Genomic DNA, 15,614 nt, shown 5'->3' on the forward strand with positions numbered 1-15,614 from the left:
CCCCATGCTGTTTAACATGTACATGAAACCGTTGGGTGCGGTCATCCGGAGTTTTGGAGTGCATTGTCATCAATACACTGATGACACGGAGCTCTACCTCTCCTTTTCATCCTCATCAGGTGAGGCTGTGGATGTGCTGAACCGGTGCTTGGCTGCGACAATGGACTGGATGAGGGCTAATAAACTGAAGCTCAATCCAGACAAGACTGAGATGCTGCTGGTGGGTGGTTCTTCTGGCCGGATGGTGGGTGTTGAACCTGTTCTGGATGGGGTGGTACTCCCCATGAAGGAGCAGTTTCTTAGCTTGGGGGTTCTCCTAGAACCATCTCTGTCACTTGAGGCTCAGGTTGCCTCGGTGGCACGGAGTGCCTTCTACCAACTCTGTTTGGTGGCCCAGCTACGCCCCCACCTGAACAGGGATAACCTAGCTTTAGTCATCCATGCTCTGGTAACCTCCAAATTAGATTACTGCAATTCCCTCTATGTGGGGCAGCCTTTGAAGACGGTTCAGAAGGTGCAGCTTGTACAAAATGCAGCAGCCAGATTGATAACTGGAACCTGAAGGTTCAAACATATAACACTGATTCTGGCCCACTTGCATTGGCTGCCTATATGTTTCCAAGCCCAATTCAAGGTGCTGGTTTTAACCTATAAAGCCTTACATGGCTTGGGACCACAATATCTGACAGAACGCCTCTCCTGACATGAACCTACCCATATACTGCACTCAACAGCTAAGGTCCTCCTCTGAGTGCCTACTCCAAGGGAAGCTCAGAGGATGGCAACAAGGGAGAGGGCCTTTTCAGTGGTGCCCCCCCCCCCCAATTATGGAATGATCTCCCCGATGAGGCTCATAAGGCGGCAACATTGTTATCTTTTTGGCACCAGGTCAAGATTTTTCTCGTCTCCCAGGCATTTAACAGCATTTAACAATATATGCTAAGTTTGTTTGTTTTTTAATGGACCCCAGAACTGTTGTTGTTTAAATGGATACTGTTGTTTTATACTGTTTTTTTATATTTTTGATGGTTTTAAATTTAGTATACTTTCTAATGTTCACTGTTTTTAACTTTGGTAAACTGCCCAGAGAGCTTTGGCTATGGGGTGGTATATAAATTTAATAAATAAATAAATAAATATTGCATCACAAATGAGCAGCTCTGAAATCCAGATTTTGCGATTTTAATGCAGTTGCGTTAGTACAGTAAGTGAAGGAAGGGGGTGTATCCAGTATGCAATATATCTCTGCGCCACAATCCCCCTTCACTAAGGCCCTCTAGAATTTCATGCCTGCTGCAGAACTCTTTACTCTTCCCAACAGAACAACAATCAAATAGAACAAGTGACAGCTTTTTAAGTCTCTTGAGAGTCATTTGCAGTAGTAGATTTTTCTACTGAAAGTGCATGAAGGAAAGCAAAGAAAAAATGAGAAAACCATGTGTTGGTGCAATGTTGGTGCAATGTACTGCCTTCTTTCTACCACATATCCTCAAATTTATAGTCAATAGGTCAGTCCATTTCAATCCGGCAGAAATAACATGTGGTCAGTGACATAGGGCAAAACGTTTTCTAATGCAATCTGATAGTTTTCCTATAGAAATAACCTTGTGAAAATTAACCTAATTCCATGCCTGTAAAAGCATCAGTGAAAATGTAACATGACTAAAAAGGATAAAATTGTCAATTTTTGGAATAAAGTTCAGAAATCTTTGGAATCACTGCCGGAGACACCTAAATAAGTGGCAGATAACCAAGTCAGTTTCTTGGAAACACCTGTCATAACTCATTCCTCACCTCACTATTTATGGTAATCACACTTAAACTGTAGACCAAAAGCCCCCAATATACCTACTTTCTCACAGATGTCTGGGTTGCTTTTCAGAACTATCAAACCCTGGCATCATTGTTTTCAGAAAAGTGCCAACAAGACCAGATGACATTCTTGATGGCCTTGAACTGCAGTGTCTTGGGCACATATCCACCAGAAGCTAGCCAACCCTTGGTTGTAGGACAATTAGCATTTTAACACTTTCTCAGGTCCTCCACTGCAATGTCATACTGATATTCTCCTAAATGTGGGCTATGAGGAAGCAGCATGTACATGTTTGATTGATTCATTGCAGTAGTAGTAGATGGACCCTTGGTCTGATCCAGCATGAGCTTTCTTATGTTCTCTTAAGGTACACTCTGTCCTCCACATCAATTGGAATTTTGTCCATCACATCTTTTCTACAAAACATATACAAAACCCATATATATGGTTGACTGGGTGGAGTATGAGGTTTAACCTGAGAGGCCTGGATTCAAAGCCTATGCCAGCAATTTATGGTTCAACAAATTTTCTGCCTCATCTTTAGTCTATCAGTAAAATGAGAGTGGTTTTATTTAAATACACTTTATCTTTCTGCTTAATGAGACTGTAAAGCAGCTCACAAACAATAAAATTGAGCTACCTAGTAATTGGTTTTGTGGGACAATTAAGAGTCAAGCATTGTAAAAGTCAGTCAATTAAAAGTCTTAAAAATTATTGTAATCATTAAAGTATTTTAATCCATCCCATGTTGCATTTTCATATATCTTAAGACCTCAGACTGGCACTACTCTGCCTAGAATGAATGCTATTAGAGACTTCATGGTACATTTTTCAAATTAATTCTGTGTTTTTAAACCATTGTCAATCTTCATACACTAGCAACATTTAAGTGGGAGGGAGATACAGACCAGAACACAGCAAATCATCATCACCTACTCACATGTCTTCCATCCCATTTGTTTCATGGTTTTAATTCTCCTACGTTTGTGTTATAATAAGGAATAATATGCAAGCATTAATCTGTAAAGATTATTTGTGGCTATGGAATAAGATTTGCTTCACTTTTTACGCAATTACTACTCTGCTGACATCATTATTAAAGAAGGAGAAAGATAAAAAGACATTTTAGATCCTGAAGTAGCAGACATTATTACTGCATAACTAATGGATAAATTTTAAGAGAACTGGAGGTGCACACATCTATAGTAACTGTCTTCAAAATCATGTTATCTCTATTTCTCTTAAATCACAAATTTCCCACAGGGATACACTCACTACTATCAAGCTGATTTTAACAACCCACATTATTCTAAGTATCTACAGCTTTCAATAAGTTACTAGGAATACTATAATTGTCTTTTAGAAGATTACTGAGCAATTTCCCAAATAAGAACGTTGCTTACAGTGCCGGCTCCAGGTTTTTGAGGCTTTGGTCTACAGAAATCACTGCCACAGTTTTTAATGAAGTTCTCAGTTAAACTCTGGCACTAGAGAATGCTCCCTTAGCTATGAAACCTTTTAAATGGTGCCACTAGAATAAACTCTCTCTATTTAAAAGAAACTCAGTAGACTGGTTCCTATGGCATAGACATGGGGTTGACACCAGTAGAAACAACCTTTCAAAATGAACCAAAAATAAGATGTTAATTAATAGAAATTATTTACAAAAGTGAATAAAATGTCAATCTTCAAATAGCTTGGGATTGCTTAAAGGTTCTTAAATTAATTGTTTGCTTTCCACTCCTAAGCTGAATATTTTCCAGCTACATAAAATTTCAATAGCTTTTCTTTCAGAACAGATTTCCCTAAACTTTACCCCACAAACAGCAACAGGTTTATTAATTTCCCTAAGCTTCCTTACAATTTATTTATTTATTATTATATTTTTATACTGCCCAATAGCCGAGGCTCTTTGGGCAATTCACAATTAAGAATAGATACTGTACATCAGTCTTTCTCTGCCTTCCAATTCTTCCTGCTTCTTCTGGCTTCTAGGATGATTCAGATATTTCAGGGGCAACTTGCTGAAGTTCCCCCAGTCAGACATAAAACAGGAACCTAAAATGCATTATGTATAACTTTCTTTGCTCATAAGACTATGATGATTGATATATTACATTTAAAGGTATATTTTATTCAGACAATAATTACAAATTTATTAACTGAATTTACTTTTACAAGTGTTTAATTTTAATGATTTTATGAGCAAACCAAGTTATACACAATGTATGTTCCTGAAGCAGCCTTCCCCAACCTCGTGCCCTACAAATGTCTTGGACAATGAGACCCAGCTTTCCTGACCATTGGCCATGCTGCCTGGGGCTGTTGGGAGCTGAAGTCCAAAAGATCTGGAGGGCACCAAGTTGGGGAAGGCTATCCTAAGGCAACAAAGTGACTTAGGATCTGTAAAAAGTGCTAAAAAAAGTATTGCTTTTTCCCCATTTTTCCCCAAATTTTATTTTTCCAAACCCCCTCAGAACCTTTCCACCAAAGGTTCAGTTCTTCATTTTTGTTTTTACACTATTTTAATGGCCTCCAATTTTTACCTTCAATCTATGTGTAGTCAGTCATTCTGACACAAAATGAATCGCAAAGATATTTCACAATGTAAACCCCACCAGAACTACAAGTTGTGAAAGCGTGTAAACAATACTCCCATTGGTTACTGAGATTAACAAAAGACATGATCTTAATTGTGCAATTACAGTATGTATAGTATCCACAAAGACAAGTGTGACAAGTAGCACCTGGTAGAATGTTTGACATTATGCTTCCAAACTTGTGTCACTATGTACCAGTATATCCTTGAAATTATTAATCCTTTTATATGTCATGGCATAAGTTTTTGTGGGTAACAGTTTTTTTCTGGGAAAACAGATGCTCCAGAATATGCCCATGTTTCAAAAATGCTTATTATGTGCATTGTTGCTCTGTTGAAATTATCTACCTTTGCCCCTCTGATGTATAACTCTTTGCATATCTTTAGAAGTCTTTAAGAATTAAACATTGCAGCTGTCTGTTTTGTTTGGCTTTTACACTTGTCTTTTTGATCCTCATTTTTTGCATTCAAAGCATTCACTAATATTTATATTTGGGCATATTTAAATATCAATAATGTATCAAGCAATAAGAATCTTGCTTGATTCATGGTGCACTACTATCTACAAGGTAACCCATTCCAGGGGAAGAGAGAAGGGATGTAGGGGTGGGGGAGAGAAAGAAAAGGGGATAAAGGAAGAACTTCGTATGACGCAAGCTTATTCTGCTAAACATATAATTGCTTGGCACCTTAGTCTGAATAGAAATAACACCACCTTGTAGATTGGCACAAGGCCATCCTGACAGATGGACTGGGGTGCAGACAGCTAGGAGATTATGCAAAAGTATCAAATATATTTTCTGAGAGCAGGATACCCAACCAGGAATGTCAAAACAGCTGTCCAGCCTGAGTTTGCATGCCTGCACTTAAGAGGATATGACGTTGCCACTCAACCCCTGAGCTGGATTAACTTGGAAAATAAAATAGCTCCCACATCGACATAAGGTGAGTTTATAAAATCAGTTTCCTCAGGGACTTTGCAGTAAATGGGCAGATCTTAAAGCATTTGAGGGGAATTGAGTTCTAAGGTAAGGTAAAATGTGACAAGGTATCAAAACACATGTTTGTTTTCAAAGAAAAGGAGGTGGGCAGTACAGATAAAATGGTCTAAATAGACATTTTGTGATTAACTACAAAATTCATCTCCCTCATTTCTATCGCTATCCCATTTGAAACCAGAGTTCTATTTTTGGGAGTCTGTTCTCTCCCTTTCTGGCTACAGGCAAACAAAGTCCTTTAAACTTCAGAACCATCCATATAAATGCTTCTAACCTGCATCTTAAATTTAGCCGAGTCAGCCCCACTACCTTGCCCACATACATGTATTTGGAGTAGCTGGGGTTTCCCTTGAGACCAATGATTCCATGACTTGAAAGCAAGGTAGGATGTCACCTAAGTCAAAGCAATATTTATGTGACTAAACAGCAGGGCCACGTCATCAACCTCATGTATTATGTGCCCTTGGCTGCCTCACCTGAACTCTGCTCACTTGACTAATCCATTTACAGCTGGGCTTATTCTCACGTTCCAACTGCCTGAGCAGCTTTCAACCTTCATGCTTGCTGAAATCAATGTGCTAGATAGGGGCATGGGTGGAGATCACAAGTCCTAGTTCTTAATTGTAAACTGTCCAGTAAGCCTATAAATGTTCTGTACGATGAAATGCAACAGATCCAGCCTTTAGAGCTTGTACTCTCAAATAGGGAAAAAGTCTAGATTTCTTGCTACTACGTAGATATGGAATTCAATATCCTCTGAGGAATACTGTTTTTCTCTTAAATTCACTGGATCGTGTTGCCTGAGATAAAGTCAGTACGCGGGGGTGGGCAGTCAGTACTTGCTATGTATTCTCTATTTAAAATTAATTTGTGTAGGGTTCTAGGGAAATGTCAACGAGGTGACTGATCACCTCTCCACCCTTCCCAGGGGAGGAAAAGTCTGGGCTTGGTACTTCAGGCATAGCCTGGTAGCTCTTAATGATGGGCTGTGAAGCAAGGGTGTAGGGGAACTGTAGCTTTTCTGTTTGATCACAGATGAATTTCCTGCAAGACTCACTTGAAGCATTGCTTGTGTATACAGCCTAACACTAGCCCCAACTGTACGCACTTCTACCAACACAGACATTCTTTCAAAAATCACTTCTGCTTGGCTCATACTGATAGCTACAATAAGGTTTGAATCTGCTTCACACATGATTCTGTGAGGTCACACATCAAGAATCCAGCATCAGGCCCTCTGGTTCCCAGTAGGCCTGCAACAACAAGAAGCCACAACCAGTGTGGAAAAGACTCTCTGTGGCAACCACACACCACTGGACTAAAAACTGACTTGGCCGCCCTGAGTATCCGTTCCAGTCTATCTCTGTAATTCTAGCAGCCAAGTGACCTTCCCTCACCTTTGCAAGTGTTCTACAGCTTCCTTCTCAGCTGCTCTGCTCCCTTCTGTTTAATACTAGTAAAGATGACCTCTCTCCTTCCTCCACCTTCACAGCCACACTCATACGCACACAATTTTACATTTTCACACAAAATCTCCAAGCCACAGGTAAGGAAGTGTACAAAAGTTCTTCACTGCATACTCAACTGCTTATATTGATCCCTTTACAAACCAGCACTGCCCAACTCAACTTTGTTTTCTTTAGAAATTATCGTCATTTATCTCTCAGGGACAACTATATCATAAAACCTTTTCACACAGTATAGCTGTCCCACTCCCAACCTCCATGTGTTCACTACAGTAGACTGAGCCACCATGCATACAGGAGCTGTACTCCTACGGGCTATTCTAACCTTAAATGAATGGGAGGCTGCCACTGCAGACTTGCTCCCCTGTCCTATGTGTGTTCATCCTATCAAGATTAAATGTTTGAAAATGACTTCTTAATAGGAGAAGTCTCTTTGCCTGAGCTTTTGGAAATTCCTGGAGGAAAACTGATCAGGCTTCTATCAACTGACTAGGGCAGGGGCCATAATTCCAGGCAAGAAATAATGAGATATGAATAAGAATGAAGCAGGAACAGTGGAATAAAGACTCAAGCTGGGATGCCTTGATCTCCCATTCTGGGAAGTTCAAGTGACAGATTTAGAAGCAGGAGGAAGCTGGGGTGTTACTTAAGTGAAGAGATTACAACATTAGATGCACGTTTTAGCAGAAACCAAAGCAACATACTCAAGGGTGTGTGGTTTCTTGCTTCTACAACTGGGCTGGATGGAATCCTCTGGAATCTAGAAATATACCTATAATAGTATGTAAATTTATACCTATCACCATATTGGTATCCATGATTACATCTACAATTCCAGAACTTTTGATATGAAAATGTTGGTACCGCCTCAGAAAGGTACTAACTTACCTACAATGTTCCTCATGCTGTGAGAAGAGATAGCACAAGGAATATTGTTCCTTGAAAACTTGCCACAGAAGGTATAAAGCTTGGGTACTCATGAGATCTGCTTTCAGCAAGTTCCATAACAACCTTTACTTGTAACTAAGTGCACAGCTTGCTATTTCAGACATTAGCCAAACCATCTAGAACAGATTTACTTTCAAGCAAATATTACAAGCACATCTTCTCAATGGGCAGGTCATCCCAGCCCTCTACTTAATATAGCAGACTGAAGAAATGCTTACTTGTAAGTAATTCCCATGCTACTCTGTGTGTGTAATCAACTGCATACACACAAAGAATAGCACAGGAATATAGTAAGGCTTGGATTGGGTACAGGCAACACGATAACCAAAGGTGGTTTAAATACTTATTGGTTAGCTATTTAACTCACCATGGGTTATCATGTTGTTTGGCTTGAATTTTTTAACCAACAGTTGGTTATTTGGCTGAAATAACCAATGCAAACAAAAAACACTAAGCAGAGATGGCTATCGTGTTGTGTGGAAGGCACCGTTGGTTATTTTGTCAGGCACAGAGTTGCAAGGCAAGAGCTGTCAAGGTGGCGGCTGATGCTCTAGTCCAGCCAGCAGGATAGATTTTCAGCAGCAATGGCTCATGGGATACTAGGAGGACTGAGGGAGAGAGAAGGTGGGGAATGAGTGAGTTAACTCAGCATGGATTAACAGTCAACTCAACATTGATCCTAATCCACACATTATTATCATGTTGTGTGGGGAGTATCCCCTAGATAAACAACTGTCAAGTTGATTATTACCCCACCATTGACTATCGTGTTGTCTGAATGCAGCCAAGGATAGTTTGCGCCTTACTGTCCTAGAATGAAAAACATGATCTGAGGCACTGATGTGAAAAAAACAGTGGCTCCTAATCCTGTAAGCAGCAGCCGGGTTGCTTCTTATGGGTATCGCTACCTTTTGTTAAATAACAGAAACTAGACATACTATTAGAGACCAAGTTAGTTTTGACTATGACAGAAATTGCCTAGAGAACTGGAGAGCCAAAGATATTCATATTTTTCATTTAAATTGCATACCCCACAGCATTCACAGCCCTCAAAGCATCTTACAAAATGTAAAGCATTGATACATACACTGAAAACAGCACAGCCAGTTGCTTGTGGATGAGAATTAAAAGAATCAGGATATTCAATTTGATTTCAGGCCCAGTTTTGCACCAAAAACTGCACTAGTTACACTGATGGATGGGAGATGGACATGGGGAGTATAACATCAACCATGCTATCCTGTTAGATGGGCTTTCAGGACCAGGAGTGAAGACCATGGAATTCCATTCCTGTCTGAAAGGGTAATTTCAGAAGGTGGCACTGGAGGAGTATGTGACATGTACCATGATGTCCTGCAGGAAACTGCTGAGTGAAGTCATCCAGGGCTTTTAAGTTAGGTGTCATCAATGTGCAGATGGCACTCAATTCTACCACTCCTTTACAACTAATTCAGGTGAGACTGTCAAAATGCTGAATCAATGCTTGGAATCAGTGTATTGGATGACAACCAACAAAATGAAGCTCAATCCTGACAAATTGGAGGCATTATTGATAGGTGGTTTTTCTATTCTGGATGAAGCTGCACTCATAAAGGGTCAGGTTCTCAGTCAGGGGATCCTCACTGATCCAGCTTTGTTGCTGGAAGTCCAAGTGACATCAGAGGCAAGGGACACATTTCACTCGCTAAGGCTGTGAACCAGCTGGAAGCTCTCTTCAAGACAACTCAGTCATGGTTATCCATGCTTTGGTAACCTGCAGTTTAGACAGCTGCAACCCATTATTCATGAGGCTGACTTTGAAGACTGATGCAATGTGTCGTTAATTCAAAACATATCAAATTGTTATTAATTCGAACTGGTTGTTGTTGTTAAAATCTTGTTTAAAGAAGTACACTGGCTTCTGGTCCACTTCTGAGTACAATTCATAGACCCTGAACTTACTTTTAAAGCCTTACACAGTATAGTGGTGAGTACCTGAGAAAATGTATTTTCTCTCATCAACCTGCTTGTGCATAAGTATCTTCTTCAGAGGCCCTCTGAAGTAAAGGAAATTGTGACTGGGGAAGGCCTTCTCTGCTATGATGCCCTGTTTATAGAACTCTCTGCCCAGGCACTCATGCTGATGTCTTTTAATTTTCAGGCAAAAATCTTCTTACGCTACCAAACTACTGATGTTGTGTGAGTTTTTAACTTCTGATAGTCTTAAAATCAATTCTGCTTTTATCTTTTTAAAATAAATAAATATTTGTTATATTTTTATCTTACTGCTTTGAACCAGGCTGAAATGTTTTTATTAGAGGGTGATAGATCAATTCCTAAAGTAACTAATAGAATAAATAGGCCTTGCATTTCTTCCTTAAATCCATCGAAGTGTACTTACATTACACACTTTGGAATGGACCACATTCCACAAAGCTGGAGAAATTGCCTTATTGTTAAGCTCCCCCTTCCCTTTAAAAAGAACTCTAAGTAAGGCCACCTCCAAAGATCAGAGCCAGGAAATCTTGGGCAGGAGGCTGCACATACCCAGCTGCACCCTCTCCATTCCTGAACTTTCTGCATTGAACAGCAAGGTTCAACAAGGGGTTATACTCACATTCACCTGAAAGTGAGTAGAACTGTTGGCAACCCTGATAAAGCAGGCTTCCCAACTGTACAGGTAATTCTATTCACGTACAAGCAAATGTGAGCATTAGCCCCCTTCAGAGCTTGCTGCACAACACAGCAAAATTTGAACCCCAGGACAGGAATGCAGGAGATAAGGATTGCATACATGGCCCTGTGCCCCCTATATAGGTTCAGATTAGCTGTTCAGACATAATGCTTTAACAGGGCTCTTGTCAGGCAAGGGAGAAGGTTTATATGAAGAAGGCCTTGCTGATATATAGAGATCCCATGGCTGTGAATCAGATTGATTATTTATTTCTGCCCTGCCTTTCTATAATTTCAGGGTAGAAACTGTGGCATTGTGGCAACTATGCACGGATAACTAGAATCAGTTGTCTCAAGCTATTTCAAGCTCTCTGAACTGACAGCACTGAAGCAGCTAGCATCTGCTGGAATTTCATGTGTATAAAGGGAAGGGACTTCACCAGCAGAGCTTCCAACCATCTTTGATAACCCTGGTTCCAAGAATCATTCTTGTCACTACTTACACCTAGATAGATTGGATTTTTTATCAAGTATGATAAAAAAAAGGATTCTCAAGATGCCCTAACAACCTAGTGAACATATTTTAAAAATCTGCACAAATAAAACGATGAGCATAATCTATTCAAGTTGAAACATTTTCACATCCTGTTGATTTCAATGGAGGAGTTATATCTCACTTATATATCTACTTATATCTCACCCAACAGCAATTTAAAATGCTTTATGATGAAAAAAATATGAGGTACGACCCAATGAAATAAAGTTTTCAGAGGATTTGGTAACAGCTACCAACATTTTGGTTCTTATGAAACTGCTACATATAAACATTAGAGGAACACAAGTAATTTTAAATGCACAACGCACACTCTAACTACAACACTGTAGTTTAATGTCTGGGTTTTTGAAGTGGAAGCTGGTTGTCTTCAAAATGCCCACAGAGCAGTTTTTAGACCCTTCAACCTTACCTAGGTAGAGCGAGGAGTTCTCTTTCTTGACATTGTCGTCCAAGTAGGTTGGTCCCAGAGTATAAATGGGTGTGGAGCCCATGCCAATGAGAATTTGGGCACAAATAAATAAAGCTACGTAGAGTGAGTGGTCATTTCCACCTGAATCCTTGATACAGGCCGGCGACTCCACATGGTCTTTGGCTGTGTTATTGCCAGTCATGCATAAGCCGTCATTAGACACAGAGGAGTTCAACTCCTGGATCTGATATGGTGGAGAGATGAAATGAGGTAAAGAAAATATGGCAGCCCCGAGAGCAATAAAAAGACCACCAACAGCAAGCCACAGAGGCCTTCGTCCTCGCCCCCCAAAGTAACTTATGAATACCACTACCAGCAAGCTGCCAATATCAAAACAGCTGACCAGCAGCCCAGACTCTGAGCTTTTCAGACTGTACCTCCTCTCAATGGTGGTGATAACACTGCTCAGGTAGCCAGAAACCATTAGGGACTGGATGAAAGTCAGGAGGCACATACACACCAAAAAGAAGCGGGAGTCTGTCAATAGTATGTCAAGATATTTTCTACCAGGGACTGCTAGCAGTGTGGAAGCCGATGAAACACCTTTACTCATGCCAGCAGAGTTATTGCAGTCTGTTCTTTCAGTGAAACTCCCAATTCTTGAAAAGCTTGAAGCTGTAAAAGACAACATCGTCCTGGAAGAAGCACTAGCAGCAGCAACATTGTTGGGATGTGCTGATGTGTCAGGGTCAAGGCAACATCTCTGACCAGAGGCCCCCTGGAAACTCTGTAAGAAATTCCTTTTGGCTGCAATGAGAGAACTTTGTGTGGTATTAATCCATGGCACAGACCCATTCAGCACTGGCAAGCTCTTAGACCTAAAGCTCTCATCCTGCTTTTCTGGCTTCTGTCCTCTAAGAGAATTTGGGCGCTGGTGCTTCTGGTGCTTTGTTTTCCCTGACAAAGGCATGCTGGTGGCAAGCCTGACTTGGGATGAGTTACCAATTCCCAGTAAGATACATGGCCTTATTGTACATCAGTGCTGCCTTTTCATCCCAAAAGCATGCAAGCATTCCCTGTGGATTTCAAAACCACACCCAGCCACTCAGGAATAAGGGAGCCTACAATCCAACACCGTCACAGCAATGCATCAAAGGGCATCTCCAGCAGATTCTTTTGTGGCTCCATACTTCTTATTACTGCTTAGGGACCTGTTCTTTCCTCCCCAGCAGCTGAACTATAAACAGATTGGACTGGTGTGCTTCCACTCTGCAGGCACATTCCCACGTGGATTAATTTGCCAAGGTTAGCAGTGAAGTGCCAGAGTGACTAGTGAAGCCCAGACATTGAGATAGTGTCCTTGACTGCTTGCATCACTGGCCCCAAGCTGTAGATTGGAAGACGTCCTCTCTCTGTCTTCACTTTAAAGCCTACTGATGGCAAATCTAACAATCTGTAATGCAGAAAGAGAGGGAGAGAGAGATCAAGCAAAGAAGGTCAGCATTCTACTTTTGTCCTGCTTTGCCCAGCAGTAGTTCCCAGCTGCTGCTCCCTGGGGCTAGAAAAGGACACAGCAATCGCTATTACCAGGCACTCTCCCCTGAACAATAAGAACAGAACAGTTGGAATCCCCTTGCCCTCAACTAAATCCCCCCCTCCTCTTTGCCTGTACCAGCTCTAAGTCAGAAGCAATTTTAATAGCCTGACAAATACGACATTCACTTTAATGCATGGGAAGCAATTACAGGATGAACACTATTTGAATTGCTCTCACAAGAAAATAAGACAGATATCCGAAAGCAAAATTAGGTTAATTTCAACCATTTCTTTCCCTCATCTGACCCTGGCAATGTACTCTTTGTGAAGACAGGCATTTATACAAGAGAGCACTTTATGTGGAAGTGTATAAAATACATGTGTGCCTTTATGCAGATATTAGTTCCTTTATTTAATCAGATGCAAAGGTCAACATACTAACTCCTTTATTTTCATGGCTAAAAATAAATAGACTGGAATAAATATTCAATTACAAATATCAAGACATTGCAGACTGTCTGCAACCCATCCACAGTTTGCTGTCCTGGGCTCTTGATAACAAAGGCTGGAGTTATAGGAGCTGTGCCAAAGACAAGGAAAAGAAATAGGCACAGGAAACAAAGAGTCTCTCTGAACACACGTCTGATGGACATGTGCCAACCCAATACGGATCATGTAAGATATGAGAGCATTGCTTGGATGCAGTTAGCACTACATACGGCAACAACAAGCAAATGCAATTTCATGCACACATCTTCATGCACATTCAACACTGGCACTCTTGGACACAAAGAGTCATCCATGCGCACACAAAGCCACATGCATCTGTTCATTTGGACAGAAGAAAATGCCTGTTTGCGCCTCCATCCAGAAGTAGTCACTAGCTTTACGCTTGTCTTTGTAAGCCCCTGCCTGGGCTTAAATCTAAAGGCATTGTCACACAGTGAGATTATTATTATTAATTATATAATAATAATAATAATAATAATAATAATAATAATAATAATAATAATAATAATAATAATGGCCAAGGAATTGGCTTAATTCGACAGCTGCCAGTGCCGTGCAACAGCCCACATAATAAGTTCAACACACTCGGTATGCACGACGCCTCCCAGTAAAACCTAAACCATCTCTATTCTAGGTTGAACTGTTGTGTACACACACAGAGAGAGAAATGTACACATCGCATTCTCTGTAATCTCGAGCAGCCAGACCAATCCCAACTCCGTTTACTCTGGCGTAAACCCTGCCGAGTTCACCGGCAGTTAAGTGAGCGCAGGTACCCCAGATGACTTCGGTTCCCCTCAGCCTCCCTTCTCTCTGCATACACCGTTATTCCGTCTAGGTGGGAGACACGAACATACACGCACACACCCCTCCCATCCCCTAATCCCCTCACTGAACGATGGGCAGCAGGTAGAAGAAGCTGCCCCCGTTTCCTCCGTGTGCACAGCCCTATTCCGTGCGACGCTAAAACCGAAACTTTTTTCAAGCCTTCTATCTTCCCCCCACTTTTTTCATTTTCTTTTCAGGGAGAAGCTGAGGGAGGGAAGCAGAGCTGGATGTCAAAGGGAAGCCCGCGGAGAGGGAAGCAGAAGGAAGGAAACGTAAAGGGATGATAATAATATGAGGCATCCCAAGCAGCAGCAGCAGCAGCAGCCGCCGCCTTCAGAGATGAAGAATTAGCCTATTACTCACTCAGCTCAGCTCGCTTGTATCTGTGGGAAGCTGAGGGAGGAGGAAAGAGGCAGAAAGCCAGCCGCCCCAGCTCTCCGGCTGGGTGGTTCCCCTCTGTAGCTAACGAGCCCGAGTATCTCCCCTTGGATACTCACTCTCTCACTCACACGCGCACTCTCTTCTTCCTCACCCGGCCTGACACTCAATGCGGAGTTCCCCCGGTCTCCAGGAGCGAGGCCGAGCAGAGCGCGCAGGCGCACTCCATCCCTCTTTCTCTCTCCTTTGTGAGGGGAAGAGTATTCAAGCGCTTCGATCCACCTGCTCCTGCCTTTCCAAGAGGCCGCCCAATGGCTTCTTTGGAGGCAGCCGCGGGCGGACGGGCTGGCAAGGAATAGCACACATTTGCCAGGAGGCCTCCAGACAGAAGGCGACGTAGTCCCGAGCAAACAAAACACGCACGCGTACACATACCGGCCCTTTTTAACTCTCATTTCAGCGCTAGTGTAATGTCTCCAGAGATATTTTTTTTTCTAAAAAGCAATCCTATGCAGGCATACCTGGGAGTCAAACCCATTCATTCAGCTGTTTTTGCGTAAACAGAACACTGTAAGTTTGCTTATTTAGAGCAGAAGCTCTTAATTTTAAAATGTTTTAATAATGTGGCCCCACCCTACCCCCAAAACAAACCCCTTCCATTTGGGCCTTTTCAATGAATATAATAAATGCAGTTGGTGCTCACATAAGACACAAAATAGTGTGAGATCACAACAAAACCGTTAAAAGGACTTTTTAACCAGTGTGAGAATAATGCTGCAACTAGATTTCCTCTAAAAGTACTTAGAGGAAAAGTACTTAGGGTGTAATTCTATGCATGTTTAGGGAGAGAAAAAGCCCTACAATTCCCAGCATGCACCAGCCAGCTGGACTGGGGCATGCTGGGAGTTGTTGGGCTTTTTT

The 15,614-nt window shown here is 41.5% G+C and overlaps 1 protein-coding gene across 1 annotated transcript in view; it reads right to left on the minus strand.

Annotated features, from left to right (window-relative positions):
* SLCO5A1 (solute carrier organic anion transporter family member 5A1) overlaps nt 1–14,785 on the minus strand; it is a 68,639-nt gene extending 53,854 nt beyond the window's left edge. Inside the window, exons 1-2 of the mRNA XM_063130817.1 lie at nt 14,679–14,785; nt 11,442–12,894 (exon numbers count right to left, since the gene is read on the minus strand). Coding sequence (XP_062986887.1) covers nt 11,442–12,411 — 970 coding nt within the window. The 5' untranslated portion in view covers nt 12,412–12,894; nt 14,679–14,785. The remainder of the gene's footprint in view (nt 1–11,441; nt 12,895–14,678) is intronic.
* Between the last annotated feature and the right edge of the window lie 829 nt (nt 14,786–15,614).

This window comes from Elgaria multicarinata, chromosome 7, assembly GCF_023053635.1.
Source record: "Elgaria multicarinata webbii isolate HBS135686 ecotype San Diego chromosome 7, rElgMul1.1.pri, whole genome shotgun sequence".
Taxonomy (NCBI): domain Eukaryota; kingdom Metazoa; phylum Chordata; class Lepidosauria; order Squamata; family Anguidae; genus Elgaria; species Elgaria multicarinata.